Raw genomic sequence first — 20,308 nt, 5'->3', positions numbered from 1 at the left:
ACCTCTCCCACTTTGTCATCAGCTGTGATTCAGTCTTGGCACATGCAAAGCAGTGAAATGCTGTGCCCAGGAGAACTTTGATGAGGTGCTGTAAAGCCCCTTTTTGATTAAAGATTTTCATAGAACTGCCAAATCCTTTTTCCTTATCCAGCTACCTTGAACTTGGGTTTTCAAACTAATTCCATGGAGAGCTCTGGCAAGAAATCTCTATTGCAAGCAAAAATATCAAACTTAAAACACTTCATAGTCATGTCACAGGCTATTCTTAACTTGGGTAACTTTGCACCAGCAACTTAATTTCCCTTCCCCACCACTTTTGTGAACAGTATTTACAAAACTAAGAAAATATGAATTATTACAGGATGCAGAGTTGCTCAAGAGAGCCCAGAAAAGTCATGCATTTCTTGTCTATTCCCACACGAGCACGGACTCTACAGTGCAAATCAATGACTCTCACTGAGACAGGTTTTTACCATCTCAAACCTTGGGTCGATTCAGAAGACCCCAGGGGAGCCACATTCTCCAGCATGAACTTAGTTGGTAAGTGCTCCATCAAATACTTCCTGTTACTGCACAAATTTGAGCCTTTTACCCTAAATTAAACCAGAGCCTGGTGCTGCCTCCCTGCCTACAGGGCTGGGGTGAGCAACTGCTCCCAGATTGCTCTGCAAGCTCCTGGGATATTTCAAATCTCCATCTCAGCTCTATCTGATGTCCACAAATGGTGATAAGAGGACAAGCTCTGAGCATCAATACAGCATGGTAAAACCGGTCCTCTAAAGCCACATTTGGTGTCACACTATGGCATTCCTATTAGCAACAGCAAAGAAGAAGGAAAGCAGGGATGAGAGCAGCACTGCTCTCTACCACTCCAAGACACTCTTTTTGTAACATTTGCTGACTGAGAGCCAGGGCTGCTGGAATCTGAGCCTTCATTTCAGATCTCCTACCATGTGGTAGACCCTGAATATTCATTATCTATTAAAAGCTTTGAAAGTGTAAATTCATCCCACAATCAAGTGAATTTATTCACACAGCTGAGTCACACTCATTTACAGCCTGTGACCTAAATCTATTAATCTGGCTTCAAAACCCCCCAGTCTATTTTATTATTTTATTTTTGTAATATTAGTTGAGCAAAGATGAATATTTTAAAATTTTGTGGGGTTTTCCTTTCCAGCAGTGCTGACATACAGCCTGCATTGAGCCTGCTTTCCTTGCTGGTCACAAGAAGTGGTGCTCGTGTTATCTAGCAAGGAGTCACCCCCTTAACAGAGGGCACAAAACCTTCATGGGAATCACATCAGCTCTTTAGTTAAGAGTCTCTGAAGTGCCAAGCAGCAGATAACATGGAAACCTTTCCTAAAGAGAACTGTAACTCCCTCATTAATAACAGAAAGCACAACAGCCAGTTCTGACAGAGGGGAAAATTGCTCTGTAGAGAGCAATGTGTTATTGTGTCTAGCACCTCCTGGGTCTTTTCCTAGGGCCAAGGCAAAATTTTACTAAGTCTCTGTACTTGGGGAAATAAAATCACATTTTCAAAAATAACTGGAGTATTTTAGAGCCACTGACTTTTAGCAGAACTAGAGAATCATTAAATACAGTGTAGGGGGTAACATTTCAAATGCCATTGAAATTTAATCTTTTGACAGCCTCTCCTTTCCTCCCCATTTGATAGCTGTGATATTCCTTGAGTCCATTGCTGATATCATAAATAGCCCCATGAGCTCCTGAAGAATGATTGAGTTTTTAAAAGGTTGAAGTTCAGTCCTGTGCTGAAATTGCAATCACAATCTAATTACAGTGTTCACTGAGCACACACTTTGGGTCTTAAAATCCATTTCCATTCCAGGTTGGCAGTTTACTCCTGGAAATCAATTCTTGCATGTGGGTATTAAGATACACACAGGTACTCCCTCAAACACTGACACTGTTTCACAGGGTGCATTTCACCAGCATTTCCTTTGCATTCATTCACTGCTGTCCATGTTTGCAATCCTTTTGAAGGGAAAATCCTTCTCTCCCTTCTCACCAGGATCCTTCTGCCCAGCTGATTCAGGGAAACCACAGGCTGGAACTGATGGTGGCACATAGTGCTACTGACAGTAGGTTCACCAAAGTTAAAGAGGAGTGATGACTAACAGACTGATTGTAAAATGTGTTTCTATCAGCAGCAAGAGTGGGAGAGAAAACACAGGGGAAAAAGAAGAGAAATTAAAGTTGAAATAGTATTTGGTTAATTAAAAAAATACCTTCTGTGACTGGCACATGTGTTATTCAGTGAATGACACAACCTTCTAAGGCACTGTGAGCTGTAAAGCAGTTACACAGTGTGAAAAGGGAAGGGAGGTACCAGCTCAGTGAGGTTCCATCTCACAGGCACTTCAAAGGACTCCGAGAACATGTCTCTTCATCCAAAATCACTCCTCCCACAAGGCCAGCTCTGCACCTTTGCTCTGCAGAGGGTGCTCAGCCTGGTGCTCTTGTGGGCTCAGAAAACGTCTGGAAGACATGAGTAAATGACAGTGTCTCTTCAGCCATCCTGTGCCATCCAGAAGTCTGGAAGATGAACCTGATGCTCATGGTCCTTCCAGAACAAAATAAAATAGAGCAGGGGGTGGCAGGTGTGGTGTGGTGTAAAATCAGACCTAGTGTTTCACAACTGTTATCCATGGCAACCCTTCCCCCTGTAAAAAAGGTATTTGAAATATGGCTCTTTACACTTCCCAAAATAGAGACATCAGCAATTTCTTGCTAGGGTAGACTCCTCCCCTCCTACTCTCTTCACCCTGTACCACAAATCCAGGGAAGCAGCTCTGCACCATCTATAAAATGCAAGCAGTGTCAGGCACTGAATTGGGAGCAGTGCCACCAAACAGAATGTATTGCTATAGACCTGCCACAGCAGCCAACTGCAATAAAACCAAAGATAATTTATAGCCACGTTATCCCACCAACTCAATCGAGCAAGCTTTTCACCTGAAATGTTGTGTAAATAATTTGTGTTTACGGCCACTTAGACCAAGCCCTCCTTCCCTTCCAAACAGGTGCTATTTTCCTGTAACACAAGCAGAGCTCAACAATCACCCTCACTTAAACAGGAGTACCCACCAAAAACACAAGCCATGGTGACTCCAGAACTGAAACTGTCCCTGAAGATGGAAGGAATAAATCCAGAGAATAACACAGTGAGGCCAGAACATCATGCATTACTTCAAACAGTCTCCAGTAAAAGCAGTACCCAGGCAGAGCTGTGATGCAGCAGAATGACAGTGAGGATTGCAGTCTGTTCATGATGCCTCCCTCAAGGCACCATCGATCCTCCTGCATTAAATATCCCTGCTGCCTGGTGCCCTCCTCAAACCATTCTGTGGCCCCAGCAGCAGACTGAGAGCAGCAGTTCAGCCCTGCTCGTGCCAAGGCATCAAATATTCAGTGCCTGACCCAAAGAAACAGCTGATACAGAGCATCACCAACCTCCACCACCCACTCAGGGAGAACCAGACACGAGTACCATGAGGATGCTTCCATACACCAGGGTTCTCAGGCTTCTGAAAATGTATTTAGAAATGCCACAGGGGAAAGAAAATTATTTCTGGGGAAAGAAGTGCAATTTGCAGTAGTCAGGCCAAGTGTACAAGAAAAATACAGTAAGAGAAACCACATGGGCCTAGGCACACAGAAACAGCAATCTGTGCCATGACCTTTGGCAAAATGCAAGTAATTTGTGAATATTTGACTTTTGCCATAGGTTATCTGGGTGACTATCTAAATCAAGAAACAAAAGATCTGCATCTGCCAGCATTTACCATGACAGTAATTTGACCTATGCCAAATTCTCTGTACATAGCAAATTGTCTTTTCACCCACTGGAAAGACATCGTGAGCTTGGTTAGAGCCAAAGTTTCCAATCTGGCTGATGTCCAGAGATCCTCTAGAGTACCAGCAGAGTCATCAGTCAAGGTGACTACAGGACACAAGAGAGGCAGTCGGTTATTGAGAAAGATAATAATGATCTGCCACCCCCAAAGTCACACTGGCACTTACAGATGCATTGACCTTCCCAAATGACAGCTGTCAACAGCAGACTGCTCAAAACAATTTCATTCTTTCCCTAAACAAGCCACATTGGACTGTGATTGGAAGCAAATATCACAGCACTTTCCAGTGAATTGCAGCCGACTGTGTAGAGCAGTTTGTGTTTGGCAAAGGGCACTCAATTCCCAGCTGAGGAGTCAAGATGCAGTTTTCCTCAGTGGAAACTTCCATGCCTTGTAATTGCTCAGCAGGAAAAGCAAAACTGACATTATCAAAGCTCCTTTGAAGATGTGTCCCAAAGCACTCCTCAATTCTTTATTTTCAAGCAATCCCAAAGAGAACTGAGGAATGAAACACACAATTCACTCTTCACGCTGGAGGCTAAAATTCACAAGTTTCCCCCACACCTGGATGCAATAAATGAATCATGGCCAAACAAACATACATGGACCATAATCCTAAATTCTCTTGTACCACACTCTAAAGCTGTTCCTGCTTCCTGCAGAAACTTGTTAGGTGTAGTTGGAAACAGAAATCTTGACTTGAGTCCTCTTGATCTTGGGACAAACAGTGTGTTTTATTGTTCAGAACCTTCTTACACAGCGCATTCAAAGCTCTAGACATTTATTGTTCGAGGCTTTAGCACTGCCCAGCTCCTTGACCAGTGATATGTCTGCTTTGTGGATTGAACATGACTGGCTGAGGTTTCTGCTTGGCTCTGAACCCATCCAAGGACTTGTTTTACTTCTAGGTTGGTTGAGTTTGGGAGTCTGATATGGCCAAATTTACTCGGCACCTACAGGCTAGCTGCCTTTGACACAAACTCACTGATATCCTTTTCCTGCAGGTTACATTGTCTAGTCTGTTACGTGGTTTGGGATTATTCATGGTTTTGCTTTACCTGTTGCTTTATTTTCCCCACAGATCTGGATTATTGTAACCTGAACACATCTCCAATTAGACAGAGAACTGAACAATATATTTTCCCTTCCTCCAACATCACAGTCTCTGCACTCGCTCAATACATAACTTGGTAAAAAATTGATTTTTCACCTTTCTTACTAAGTAAAGGAAATCAAACCCATTTATTCCTTTTCATGTTTCTCAGAAGAAAGTGGGAAAAATGCTTTGTGTTGAGCAAAATTTTATGTTTTGGAGCATTTTCACTTGTTGTTTGCCAAATATTCCAATTAAAATTTTGTCAATAAAAAACTAGCTTCAAATGAAATCCATCAAGATATCATACTTACAGAAAACCCCAAAAGGTGAAGCTAATTACATTCCTACCTCTTTAAGGCAAAAATAACGTACCAGACTCATAAAGTGTGCAACAGAATTCTCCTGCAGGTTTCTCCTGTTCCCAGTAGGTTACAACACTGAGAAAATTTGCCTTAGCAACATATCCCAACATACACATCCTATATATTAGGTTTATAACTGCCCATGTAGTCACTTACAATTAAACTAGCAAAGTCACCAATATTTTACAACAGTTTCTTAAATCTATTAATACCATGCAAACACATGGAAAAAGCTGTTTGCATGTTTGTTTGGATATTTTATCATAACAACACAAGTGCCACTGGTAAATGATATCTCATGTTCCAGAAGCCATCTGGATCCCATCGGGGAGGGTCAGCTCATCTGGAGGTGATGGAACACCACTAGAATGTCCCCCAAAGGGCTAAAAAACAAGTTTGACAATGAAGATGTATGTGTGATGTTATGGAATACTTGAAAAAACATATATGTAAGTACTGAAATGTAGATCATTCTGAAACACCCCCCATTTCACCAGGCCAGTATCCTCTGCATTCCAGAGCACATCATTCCAGTACCTTTCCTTCTAATTCCAGTAATCCTAACAGAGAAAAGTCTCACCTGTTTCTAAGCTTTTCACTTGACCCCCTAAAACCATAATGCTTCACCCAAACTAAACTGTCAAAGCAGCTTTAAAATCCAAGGAGTACACTGTAATTTTTCCAGTGCCTGCATTTTCTTTCCTGTGCATTGACCCTGTCTCCCTTGCAGTACTTTGACCCCACAGTTCAGTCCTGTCTCTCATTCTGAGGCTGAACATCCTTCAGAAATGAAATGGATTCAAGGCTTAGGAAGGAGCCCTGCTATTTATGGTTTTAACTGCACACAAAATGTGAAACCACACACATAAGTATACAGGAACACTTGCATTCTCTCCAAGTGAGGCTCTTCAATTGCATCTTGAGTAAAAGAATATCATACAGTGCTTGGTTTACACTCACTGCTGTTGTAAAACCATATGTTGAAGTAGTAGTGATTGTGTCTGATGCTCTCTTTTATCATTCATGTGCTTAATCACAGCCCTCACTGAGTTACCCAGTTCAGGGATGGGTGTTTACTCAGCAGCCTGTGCCAGGATCTAGGTCTGAGATCATGTGTGTGCCCAAATACTGAATATTTTAAGAACTGTTAGAACTCCTGAGCAGACAGTCTGATGTAAAAATCAGATCAAGGATTTAAAAATGTTTGTGAATATCAGTGTTAAAATCACATAAAATTAATAGGAAACTACTGTTAACTGCACAGAGAATAAAAACATTAAACATTATAAGGCATTTGATTTGTTTCCACTTCATTGCTACAAAAGCACTGCTGCTGATAATGAGTCAATTATTGTTAAATTACAGGTAACAATGCAATTTAGAAGCCAAAAAAAATCTGTTTTGGGGATCACCCCCACCAATACTAGATGGCAGTGGCTTGTTTTCCCTCCAAGACTTACCCTTCCTTCCGGTAATTTTGTTTAATTTGCCTTTCAGAGCTTAATCATTTTAGAGGAATAAAATCAATACATGAGAGAAATCTGCAATCCTCAGTAGGATTTGCAAGAGCAAATTTCTGGAGAACATGCAGGCTTATCACAGACAAAGAACACCAATTTTACAACTTAACAGCATGGACTGAATCAGGCATGGAGGGAGAAAAATTTACATAGAAAATATCTGGCCTTGCCTGGCAGCTGAATGTTTTAACACACCACTTACATATGTTACTTTCCATACTGTACTGTCTTCTGTGCTTCATTCATGCATTTTTTTTTACTTTTGCATTTAATGATAAGTCAACATAATATCACTGTACCTGCACTAAGTGCAAACACTGAGGTAGCAATAAAACACAGTCATTTAAATATCAAGAACTGCTATCAAAATTTATTGCCTTTCCTTTAGGCATTAAGAACTTACTGTTTCAGATCACTGACTTGTACTGCAAAACACAGCAACAATCAATTCTTAGCTGTCCCCCTCAGAGCTCTTACCTTTGAAATGCAAACATTACATAACGAATTAAACTCATGAGTGCACTGCAAACCTACAGCTCCTCTCTCCACCACAGTGCTTTGGCAAACGTTTCATTAGCACTAAGTACCAAGCTTGCTTTATGTCAGCTGTTTAGAAATACATGCTTAGTTTCAGCATATACCAAAAGGCTATTTTAAACATATTCACTGCTAGTTCATATTGAATTAGGGAGGCTACAGTGGCTGTACCTTGACTAATCCATAAACTGAGTACCCCACTGTTCCACTTCAGAACTCTGTTTTTTTTCCAGCAATTGTAAATTGTATTAAACATCTGGGTCATTAGCAAATAGAGTTTTAAGGAATCTGAATGTGTGGCAGCCTTGCTGCTGCCTAGAAAACAGTCACGTGGGACTGCTCCTTGTATCCTTGTTAATGTCTAGGCAAATATTTTATTTTTTTTTCAATAATTATTTTCAGAAAAAGCAAAGAAGTATGCCCTTATGAAAATGACAGTATCACTTGATAACACCCTTTTATTTCCATGTTTCAGTGCCAAAGTCTCTTTTTCTCAGGGCTGCAGACTCAGTTACCAAGAAGGTATGAGCTACTCTGTCATTGTGCACACTGACAGGAATTTTAACTCCTTTAATTTCTGGGTGCAACTGAGTTGCAACACTACAGCCAGGAGCCTGAAATCCACTCAGACTCCTCAGAAAGACTCCTCAGGTCTTGGGAGACATCTGACAGCAAGTCAAAATGAAGCACCAGAAGTGCCATTAAACTCAGCTACAGCCACAACCTGCTGCTGGGCCAGCACTTGAGGTTGATGCTGTTAACTTCAGCCCTGAAAGGGGCTGATGATTGAAATTAGCAACAAACATCTTCCTATAACAGTTTCTTTTGACCAAAAATTGTCATCTGTTCATGAGAAATTTGTGAACTCATTTTTATCTATTTCTGTTCTACACCACTAAAACCCATTGGCTTTAAGTGAATTACTGTCCACTCACATGAATAATTGATATTGGCCTATACATTTTATTAGCTGCTGAAGCTCCCTTTCAATTGTGACACTACTTCAGGTTGATGAGCAGATCTCACCATGACAAAGATGAATGTGTGAGCCCTTGCATGATTTGCACACCTCCAAAAGGTGTTTACCTGCCTCAGGAAGAAGTTGTCAACACACTCAGCTTACTTCACTTGTTGCTGAAAACTGAGTGTGGAGTTTAAGTAGAATCTGGCATAATGCAACATCAACTGGCACTACCCTGAAATACACATTCACAAAATCTGCTGCCAGAACTGGGGCTTGCTGAACATGTCACTCACAATGCTCCCAGACACTTGGCTGCTACTGCAACTCTTTTCCCAGTAAAAGGGAACCAGATGGTGAGCAACTCTTGGCATTTCTCAGTGTTATGTGAAGTGTTTCTTTAGCTAGTGAGCACATGCCATCCAGTCAAGTCACTTTGGAAACAGCGCTTCGTGTCTTTCTTCAGATTTCAACACAAACGGCAAACACCCCATTCACGAGGAAAATCAGACCCAAGCACGGAACCAAAAGTCTCAGCTAGGAGACAAGTTTCTGTTGTCCTGGAGACAAAGAAGCATCTCTGAGGGATTTATTTCATCCTTTGATCCTGTTACAGCCTCCGAGTGTTCAACTGCTCATCAATGTCCATGGAGAAAGATTGATGGAGACAACTCAATTAAATGTCCACAGTCAGATGGGATGAACAGAGGCCAGAATGCCCAACTGCCTAAAAGTACGAGTTCCACAACTGTTTGTATATGCAAACAGTGTCTGACAGCCAGTCAGGTCTGCTCTAAATTCAGGAATTTAGAGACCTGATTCTGCTCCTGGCCCTGCCAAATCAATACATGCAAATCCTTTTTTCCTCTAGTTGAACCACATGCTTTGCAGTGCAAAGCAAAAGCTTGCAAGCAAACTTGCTAGAACCTATTAGAAGCAGAGGTTTCAAAACCCCATTAAAAATAAAATAGAAAAAAATATAACCAGAAACATTAAAGTTTATTATTTTGACTGTGCAGGTAAGGACTGCTTTGCTTGAAGGGAAAGCTGCTGCCTTGCTGCAACGCTTTTGCCTTGGGGCAGTTTTCAGAGAGTTGTTATCTTTCAGGAATAATAAAATTCAGTGTGTTGACTACACACCACACACACACACAAGAAAGAAAGAGAAAACAGGAAAAAAGAGAGAAAATAATAAAAAAAACCAAACAGAAAAAGCTAAATGTCCTACAAATCCTACTGAAGTTAGTATTAAGAATTTATAGACTCCAAACTTTGGATGGTGTTGGCTTTGAGGAGGTAGAGAAGAGCTGGAAAGCTGTGTGTACTCTTCAGGCACAACTGAAGAGACAAATACTCTCTCATTTCATAGACATGACCCCAGGCTACTGTTGGTAAGTATGAGAATTACTCAGTACACAGTGCTACAAAACAGGACCTTTCCTGTGGCCAGATGAACTTGATAAACAGAATAATATTCTATTTCTATTTGATTGCACATGAGGGCAAATCAATCTTTCACTGATGCCCATGGAAAGATTTCTTTTGAATGTAAAGGGAGCTGAGGTAGATAAGGCCCAAGAAGTTTAGCATAATCAAAAATATAAGTAATTTTCATTGACAGGAAATACGTTCTAATATGTTAAAGGGAACTGCTTCCTAACAGTGTCTTGTCAGTTTAATTTCATGAGATTCATTTCCACACAGAAGTTGGTAGGTTCCAGCAGATGCAAGATTGAAAACACTGTGTTACCTGGGAGAGTAGATTCTCACCATCTCCAAACATCAACTGTGATTCATCACACAAAAAGTTCACTTTTAACAAGCCTTTAAACTAGAGTAGTTCACCTACAGTGGTTGTTATGGAGTAAATCTGCACTTGGAAAACTGATTCTGTATTTCACTAGTAAATCTCTTTGGGTGATTTACAAATCCCATTTACTCAGCTGCTCCACTGAAGTCCAGGGACTTCCAACACCAACTACACCAGGCATGGGGAAGTAAAAAAGAACAAGTCATATTATAACACTAGATAAAGAGGTAAGAGATACAGATAAGACTTCTCTGTCCCAGTTTTACAAATATCAAACACTGCCAGTTACAACTGAATAAAATACAAAGCAAGTGTTTCTCACCACTGGCACTCTCCTGTGCCTGCCCAGCAAAGCAGCCCATCCTGAAATTGCCACTGACAACTGGTACTTTCCTAGTGCTGTCTTTACTGGGATTTCCAGTTTTCTCTTTCCCTCCATTCAAATATTTTTCAACTGATTTTCTACTCCAATATTTAAACTTATTTTCTATTCCAATTCACTGTAAGCTGATGAGATCATCACCCAAACCCTCCTTTGCATCTTACAGAATACACACTCCACTCTTGCAGCCTGAAAGATTTCTAAAAGCAGAAAGGATTGTTATGACCATCACTGTCATTCATCCTTCTGCAAAACAGCCAGTGGAATTTCATCAGTTTTCCTCGGTGCTGCACAAGAAAGCTACTGATCTGCCTCCAATTAAACACAGTAGTGCAAAAAGCAATTTGGATGCAGTTTATCTGGCAGTAAGGATTTTAAAATACTTCTATTAGTTTCTATAAAATTATACAAGAGACAAATAAACCCCAAATCAATAAAACTTGTTACGATTACTCATTTTTCCTTCTTATTTTGCTTGTTAAAACCATAAACTGCAGCTTGTCATTAAGAAAATGTTTAAGACCTGTGACTATCTATAAGTAATAAGCCTTCTGTCTCCTGATTTCCTGATTTAATTCACAAGCTGTGTTTTATTATGAGTGGCAAGCAAGAAATAAGCGATTTGCTCCAACAATTACTTGAATTCACTCTGGCTTTGCTGCCTCTTTGGCATCCCTCTATAAACCACCGTTTTATTAGCTCCTCACATTAGTTTGTTTTATTGTTTTAAAAGGTTGTTTGACACTGGTTTTCCGAACCCCATCGTAGCTCCAACTTCACTCCTCCTCCCTGGCACCCAAAGTTGCTGGGGCGGATTGTGAAGCATTGAACGGTAAAGTGCAACATCCCAAGAGTCTTGGAAAGCGTTTCTTGCTGGTTCATTTCTCTGGAGCTGCAGCCCTTGGTGGAATCACTGAAGGGAAGTGTTTCCAACCAGCGCCTGGCGTTGCCCTCATCGCCTCTGGCCCGAATCCCACTCCCAGCTCCACTGATGTCACGGTTCTCACCGGCCCCACTGACGCAACCTCTGCCGAGCCCGGTGGCGCGGCTCCAGATTTACGCTGTGTCACTGAAGGGCTGGAGGGAGGCAGGGATGGAGGGAGGCAGGGATGGAGCCCTCGCTCCCAGCCCATCTCCGGGCGGATTTGGGGTGCCTGGACAGGTGTTTTCCTGGCAATCCAGACACTGCCGGCACCGCACCGGCTCCGCTCCCGGTGCCCCACCGAGCCCGGCACGCCGGAGAGAGCTCAGCTCAGCCAGGACGGACTAAACCCAGAATAAAAACACCCCCGAAAGGCACCGCCTGTACCCGAGGGGTCTGGGCTGCCCCGGGGGACGGGGGATGCTCCGGAACCCCCCGGGGAAGGAGGGAGCCGGGCTGTCTTTGGGGAGAGCTGCACGGGAAAGGCGGAAGGCGGCTGATGGCCCTGAGGGAGGGGGGCTCCAGGCCGCCAAGGGGAGCGCTCCGGGACCCCCCCAGGAACGGAGGGAGCCCGAGCCAGCCCGAAAGCAGCGGGACCGGGCTGCCCTGAGGCACGAAGCCGGGGCTCCCGGAGGAACCGCGGTGAGGACAGCTGCGTGACGGGACGGCCCGGGCGGCTCCGGCCACACACAGCAGGTGAAAGTTGCGCGGGGCCCGGGAGTCGCCGCACTCACCTCATCCCCTTGGCCGAACTGCAGCCCCAGGGCGACGAAGTGCTCCACCCGGATGAACCCGTCCGCATCCTCATCGCACACGTCGAAAACCTCCTTGAGCTTCCGCAGGAACCGCAGCAGGCTGGCCGGCTCCATCGCGGGCATTAGCTGGAGGCCGGCGGCACGGCCGCGGCCGCAGCAGCCATGATCGCCCGCGCCTTCAGCGGGTGCGTGACATCAGCTCCGGGGAGCGGGGCGGGAGCGACGGCGAGAAGGAGGAGGAAGGGATGGAGGGAGGGATGGAGGAGAGCGCAGGGAGGACGCGAGCCCCGGCGGAGGGAGGGAGGGAGCGACGGGCGGGAGAACAATAGGGCAGAGCTGGAGGATGGAGCTGAGGGAGGCGCGGCCGCCGCCAGGGGGCGCCGCAGGCAGCAGGGAGGCCTCGGGGGGGCCGGGGGGGAGCGGGGACAGAGAGCGGGACAGGGACATGGGGACAGGGACATGGGGACAGGGGGACAGGGACATGGGGATGGGGACAGGGGGACAGGGGGACAGGGACATGGGGACAGGGGGACAGGGACATGGGGACAGGGACATGGGGACAGGGACATGGGGATGGGGACAGAGAGCGGGACAGGGGGATGGGGACAGGGACATGGGGACAGGGACATGGGGACAGGGACATGGGGACAGGGACATGGGGATGGGGACAGAGAGCGGGACAGGGGGATGGGGACAGGGACATGGGGACAGGGACATGGGGACAGGGACATGGGGATGGGGACAGAGAGCGGGACAGGGGGATGGGGACAGGGACATGGGGATGGGGACAGGGGGATGGGGACAGGGACATGGGGATGGGGACGGGGGATGGGGACAGAGAGCGGGACAGGGGGATGGGGGCAGGGGGATGGGGACAGGGACAGGGGGATGGGGACTGAGAGCGGGACAGGGGGATGGGGACAGAGAGCGGGACAGGGGGATGGGGATGGGGATGGGGATGGGGATGGGGACAGAGACTGGGGACAGGGGGAGTGGGGACAGCAGGACCGGGGACAACAGGACCGGGGGGACAGCGGGGCCAGGGGGACACACTGCACTATTTTTCTTAGAAAAAGCGTGGTCTGAACAGTTCCAAGCTAGAGGGGAAAAGCTGAGTGTAGAGAGTTAAGGGGTAATTAAAGCAAAGCAGGACAAGCGGAGCTCTCTGAGCGCAAGCGAGCAGGCAGAGCCATGGGAAGGATCCCCTCTTAGCTGGGTTTGGCTGGGCACTGACACTGCCCACCCCCGCTTTAATCAGAGCGGGTAGCGAAAGGATGTCCCTGCCTTTGCATGATTCCTCGTTAAAGCCGCCTGCAACTGCTGTGCTCCGTGGCTGGGTTTTCATTTCATCTCTCTGCTTTTCTTTCTCCCTTTCATCTCCCTTTTCTTTCTCTCCAGAGTGTTTTGGACTGTCTTAGAAGCAGCTGTGAGCTGCCAGAGGGGAGACCAGGGACGGTTCTGATTTCTGCACTGTGCCTCAAACCAGGCGCGATGGGTCCAGCTCCAGCGGAGGAAGGAGCTCTGGCTGAGTCAGGCTCAGGTACTCCCTTGCCTCTGCCAGCACTCCTTCCTTTCCTCCTGTAGATGCTGGGTGCAGTGACCATCAATCACTGAGTGATGTCCTGTTGGTGACTGATAAAGCTGTCCCACTAAAATGACCATGTAAGTGCAGCAGGTTTTGAATCGAGACAGTATCCATTCATTTGCTTTTTGCAGCAAGAGAGGTCCATATGGCCCTTAACAACCCTGAAAATTACATTATTAGAGCAAACTGCTCAAATTTATCTCTTTTGTAGAAACCAGTGTGTTCTCAGGAAGTTTTATTTCTTTGAGCACTGAGTCTCTCATCCCTTTTATGTGCAAATTCACGTTTTGGGAAGAGGCTGGCTTGACAGCCCTGTAGCCTGTAAGTCAGTTGTCAATCACCAACACAGTGACAGCAATACAATTCTCCACCTATTCACCCTCAGAGAGATAAGGAGTTGATTCCAGAGCCTCTGCCACTTTGATCTTCCTTTATTTTTACAAAAAAACATGGAAGAGTTCTCCTTTCCCTCAGTGATGTACTAAATGGGCTTTCCAGTCTGGGAAAAAAAAATAAAATCAAAGTGCAGAGATGAGATATGAATCTTGGGAAGCAAAGAATTTCTGAAGAGATATGAGGAGATGTGAAAGGGAAAAGAGAAGCAGAATATTTGATCAGCAAAGTTCTCTGAAGCTGCCTAGTTATAGCAGGATTCTTAAGATGTGGGGATGTTTAGCTTTTATCTTGAGACCCATGAACTCTTCGGGTTATATTGGGGATTGAGCTCAGCACACCCCTTGGGGACACCTATTCAAAAAGCTGTGAGCTGGTAGCCCTTGGAGTTGTGTGAAGATAACTGTGTGGAATAAGCTCCTGTTTGTCTAACTGCTCTGAAGTGAGTTCAACCTCTTCAAAGGCTCAGAGCACATCTGTGTCACTGTCCCACCTTGTTTGTTGAGATTGTCTCAGTGACTCTTTGCTCTAAGTCCCCTCTCTGTGTGCAGGTGAACAGCTGTGCAGGCCCAGAAGTAGAGTCACAATAAATAGTGTGGTAGGAAAAAAAGGAATATTCCTGTTCGTCATGACCAGAGGAGGAGTTCCCACACCTCAGAGCGGTTGTGCTCAGTTTCATTGTCTTGGTTTGCAAAGACAGGTGTTTGCTAAGGAAAGCAGGAACCTCCCTTGAAATGGAAACATGTAAACCACCGCCCCACCCCACCCTGAATTACTATAGTCTTGAAATCAAGGGGCTCACAGGCAAAGATCTGGGAATAAGAATAACAGTTCTTTATTAGGAAAATAAAAATAAAAATACAGTAGTACCAAAAAAACACTGACAGGATCAGAATACAACCGGACACCCTGTTGGTGTCAGGGTGTTGGTAGCAGTCCCATTAAACGGTGGCTGCAGTAATCCTGGAGTGACAGATGTGCTTCTGGTGAGGCAATGATCCTGTAGAAGGGTGTAGTTTTCCTCTGAAGATCCAGTGGTGATGCAGATGGCTCCAGTCTTCCTCTGGGAATCCGGTGGGGAAAGGCTGACTGCAGTGTTCTCAGTCTCAGATTATATCCAGGTAGGAATGCTTGGCTCCTCCCCCTGGGTGGAGCATCCCACAATGGGATGATGGAATTTTATCAGTCCTGCAGTGAGACTCAATGGCTCATTCACAGAAAATATCCCCCTGGAGGGAGCATGGGTCATGGAAGAGATAGAGAACACTGCCACATCTGGTTTTAACAGCTGGCAATAGAATACATACTTTTGGTTACATCTTGCATTGCAACCAAAGACATTAATGAAACCCAGTTAATTTCCACTGACTCTCCTTTATTTTCTGCTGGAAGATGAAAGAACCTGGTCTTGGTATGCAAGTGAGGGGCAACATGGATTTAGTCCAAAACTTGGTCAATCTTACATTAATTTGGAAGGGGTGGATGCAGGAGAAGAAGATTTGGGTTTTGACACTGTGGTTTGGGGAGTTAGTGCTGAAGTCCAAGAACTGCCACAGACAGCTTGAGTGTCAGCAAGCACTGGATTGAAGCTGATAAGCTAGAGAGGTTGTAGAAGCAATCATTACAGACAGCTGAATATGCCAAGCAAACATCTGACAGCTGGGAGATGATTTGATAGCGCTGAACGGGAGAATCGGGAATTGAGATGAGAGATGCTGTCAGTAAATGTCTGTGATCTTAAAGCTGGGGGTGTCCCATGGGGGCTAAAATCAGGACAGTGAACCAAACACGTGCCACCCACTTGCTGGACAGCTGCTCTGCCAAGGTGAAGTTTGTAGGGCTGAATACTAGAGTTTTTTATTTCCAGTGGTGTAGCTGGCATTGTTCCCTGTTCATCCCTGCATCTCCACTTCTAGGTAGGAGTGCACCAGTGGGCTATTTTTCCTTACTGGTACATCTAACTACCTGCTTAATCAGAGATATTTGGCAACTTCTTAATTTGACTCATGAGCTACATGAAATAAATATTTTACATACTTCCAGTCTAGTTTCCTTCTAGAAGTTGAAATACGACTAGTGGTGGTGCTACCATATTTGCCTGCTAAGAGTAAATAGTTCAAGAGGAAATATTTCATTGCATACCACAGGCAATGGCTGTCATTTGCAGGATTTCTTTACAATCAGCTGCTTTTCCATCAATGTCAGTTCCACTCACATAGCAAATTGTAATCTGGTGTCAGAAACAGCATCTAAGGAGGGAACTCCCCAGGGCTGATGGCTCTATCTACAATTCTGGTTGTGTTTCAGCAACATCCAGAGTCCCAGCCCCCAAGAACAGCTTTATAGTACAATTTGTCTTTATAGTATACACAATATAGCCCTCCTTGAATATTTGGCTTCTCATAGTTTTACTGTATTTTGAATCAAATCCTGTTTCCCATTGACTGCTCTGATTAACAATGTAAGAGATGTGCTTCATCAGATAGACATTCTCTTTCAAACAATAGATAACAGGCAGAAATAAACATCATATGAACACCCTTGCCCCTGAGAACTTAAAAATATTACTTAGCACGTAATGGAGTTTTTTCAGACTAGCTTAATTAAGTTTAGAACAGAAGCAAGATCCTTGATTTTTTTTTTCTTTTTTCACTGCCTTTAATCTATTTTTCTATTATAAAAAGTTAAACAAGAACAAAACTTAGAAATTTTGGGGAAATGTTTCTACAAGCAAGGATCTTCCTTTGCAATTTTCTAGGTGCCATAGGACCTCACCTTGTAAAAGTTTTACTGGTTTAATTTTACACAGTATGAATGCTCTAGATTCATTTCAACAGCATTCTTACTGGATTATGAATTAGGCACAAGCAAAATTCTGTCAGATGAGCCCAGCTAGAGAGCAACTGCATTAAATTCAAACACATGAATGCCTTGTTTCTTCTTTCAACACAGATACTACACAAAGACCAAAATACCTGTTCTCCCAAAGCTACTGCTAAAACAAACAATCCTCTGTCACGGTTCACATGAAGCCGATTCCACTGTGAATTCACAGAATCAAAGGAATATTCCCTGGTGTTTCCAGGACAGCACCAGGGGTGCAGATGCCAGTTTGTTCCCCGGGCATTCCGAGGTCTCCTTACTCCACCGAGTGGCCGCTCACTCCACTGCACGTCTGTCACCAACCCAAGGCATCCACCTGCTGAGGTTGGCAAGAAGAATATGTAAGGCTGAGGTGAATGAACAAGACTTCTCCCTCTTCCACATCCCACAGTCCTCCAGATGCCCTGGGGCCAAGCCACTCATCTTGGTACATTCCAGAAACCTCCCTGCTGCCTCAGGGAAAGGACAGAACCTGCCCACTTTTCTTTGACCACGTCCAAGTAATTGGGCAGGCTTCCATTTCCCTCAGATTATAACATACAATGGCATCTGGCAACCTCTCGAAAGCAATAAAATGTTTAAAGCTCCAGGACAACTCTATGAAAAGCAGACCCAGTGCAGTACCAGCAGTCAAGCTATTTTCAACTTCTACCTAAATAGGGCCACCAGGTAACAGACATTACTTTCTGGCTCTAACAAGGAAATCACATTAATAGACCTAAGGCCCAGATTCCCAAGGACCGTTTTTTTCCCCTCCTTTCCCTCCCTCAATTTATTAAAAAATAAATGAATCATCTAGAAAATCATCTAGCAGCTGTAACAGACTGAGGATATACCAGTCAGTGTATTTTTTTTAGCCTGAGCAGCATATAAACTATTAAAAAGTCATCTTTTACTGCTTCAAATGAAGTTTCTATAATTTTGTTTTAGTAGATCTGAGTACAGGAATGTAATTCCCAGATATTGCTGTATTCAGCAAGGAGAAATGGAAGAGAATAATAAAATTAGAACAAGGAATACCATACTGATGCTAATGTCAGTCATCACTTGTGTCTCCAAACAGATTGTTGGAGATGAGTCCAAGCTGGCTGATAATGGGAGACAAAGGACAGAACAAAAGTATTTATACAGGAGAATGTAGGTGCAGCATCATTATTGCTGTGACCACCCATGGGCCAAGTGGGGCTAATGCTGGCAAGCACAGCCTGGTTCAAAGACACACTGACAAACTATTTCTTTGTAGAGAAATGGCCCTGAAAAGGACACTTCAGGATCAGAGAAGCAACAGAAAAGCAGCTTAACCTGGCTGGTTCTAGCAGCCTTTATAGCTGCCTTCAAAAATGACTGGAGTAGGCATTGTCAAGTCTAGAGACTACAGCTTGCAGATGGAATTACTCCAGCTGTGTCTTAGAGGATTCACACAGCATTTTAAAACTCATAACAGCCCTATTCAGAAATCTTTCTACCTATAAATGTTGGTGTTGAAACTGGAGGATAAAAACTAGGGGAGAACATGAGCTCTTGGATTTGAATCAGCTTCAGTAAACATGTGATGTTTGCCTCTCTGCTGTACAGTCACTCTGGCCTTCTTTCTTCAAGTCCCCAGTGAATCTGGAATTGTGTTTGCCTACGTGACATCCAAGTGAAATTTGGATGAATCCTATGTCCTAAACCTTGACTTAACACAAGTGTACTTTGCATCCAAATTTGTGCAATAATTAGATGGAAATACTGAACAGCAGGGCAAGTGACACATTAGCTGGAATATGTCTTTGGTCTTTTGAGACAGTGCTGTGCCCTTATAATGTCTTATTTTCCAACCTTGAGTAGGTTAGGAGGAGGGAATAAAAAAAGGCATGTCCTGAAGATTACCACTTTAGGAGCACTTCAGACCAATGCTGGAAGTTCTGAAGTCCCCTATGGGTGGGACATGGCTTAGCAGTACACCAAATTTTTTAGTATAGTTAATTCGATAATCAATTCTGCTAATGCTTGCCATTGAAATACTTAAACACAGTGAAGAGCAATAGTCAATATATGAAATATGTAAGGATGCTTTGCTTTCCTTGGTAATGTTTTAAGTGACTGGTTGAAAACTGCTGCATTAGGCCATTCATGCTAACATACCTCTCTCTTGCCAACATGGTTCTCTCCTACCTCAATCACCCACCACAAAGAAAAAAAATCCTCCCCAAGCAATGACCAAATGATTCATTTGTTCCTCCACAAGACCTATAACTATCCTTAACTATCAAATCTATCATAGAGCAAATGCTAAAACCAAGTTCAGAGAATCTTTGTTAGGGTGAACTCCGCTCTATTCAAGTTCTTACTGTTTCTACATCAGTTTGTGGGCCAGATAAATTACTACTCCATTCCTGAATCCCTTCTGGAAAAACATGACTATGTCTCAAGAGTTCAGAAGTGACACATGAAAATTCTGCTGCCATACATAAGGATATTTACAGGATAACAGACACAACATGACAATGAAGTGCTCCAAGATTTCCATCTTTCCTCAGGACACAGGCATTCTTTTGTTGTGGCTTTGTAAGAAACTTCCAGGTTTCTTTCTCTGGCTTGGAAAAGGTAGATTATTATAGAAAGCCAAAACTCCTTATGCTGAAGCAGCAGTGCTGAATTACTGATTTTTAACAGATTTGTTTCTGTGAAAATTTACTTTAACTGATGGTGAGTAAAATAAGTCAGTGGCTGTCAGGCAACCTATGCAATCAGAGCCTGCAGCTGCAGAGGATGAAATACAAACACTGTTTTCTTCTGACTGATCCAGCATCTGTAAAACATCTTATTAATATTTAGAATGAATCACTCTAATGGATTTTCCAAGTGACTGCTCATATCTGGAAAAGGCACAGTGCATGAAATCAAAATGGACAAATTATGTCACTGCCAATCAGATACACAGTGGGACTTGAACTCCTTTCAAAGCAACTGATTTCTTAGAGCATCTGCTGGACAGGTGACCTACCTTTGTGATGATCTAGAGCTGTGACACACCAGTGACAAAGCTTTTACTGGAATAAAACAAATCTTCCTCAATGCTAATGGATTGCTGCTTTGTTGTTTGCATTTAAATGAACCCTAGTTAAAAGCCTGTCTCCATGGGCAAGTGTTTTTATTCTAGCACACTTAGATTTGGCATAGCCCCTAAAACTAACAAATCATTACCACCAGCCTTCTTGACACCATCTTTTTTC

The 20,308-nt window shown here is 43.9% G+C and overlaps 1 protein-coding gene across 2 annotated transcripts in view; it reads right to left on the bottom strand.

The window, feature by feature from the left end:
* RAB11FIP4 (RAB11 family interacting protein 4) overlaps nucleotides 1-12,640 on the bottom strand; it is a 111,755-nt gene extending 99,115 nt beyond the window's left edge. For both annotated transcript variants that reach the window (XM_023938737.2, XM_023938738.2), the window contains exon 1: nucleotides 12,209-12,640. In XM_023938737.2, the coding sequence (XP_023794505.1) occupies nucleotides 12,209-12,352 (144 nt within the window). In that variant the 5' untranslated portion in view covers nucleotides 12,353-12,640. The remainder of the gene's footprint in view (nucleotides 1-12,208) is intronic.
* Nucleotides 12,641-20,308: the final 7,668 nt, after the last annotated feature.

Source organism: Cyanistes caeruleus, chromosome 19, assembly GCF_971803275.1.
Source record: "Cyanistes caeruleus chromosome 19, bCyaCae1.hap1.1, whole genome shotgun sequence".
Taxonomy (NCBI): Eukaryota; Metazoa; Chordata; class Aves; order Passeriformes; family Paridae; genus Cyanistes; species Cyanistes caeruleus.
The sequence above is the reverse complement of the archived record's forward strand: the minus strand, read 5'-3'. Positions and strand labels throughout refer to the sequence as shown.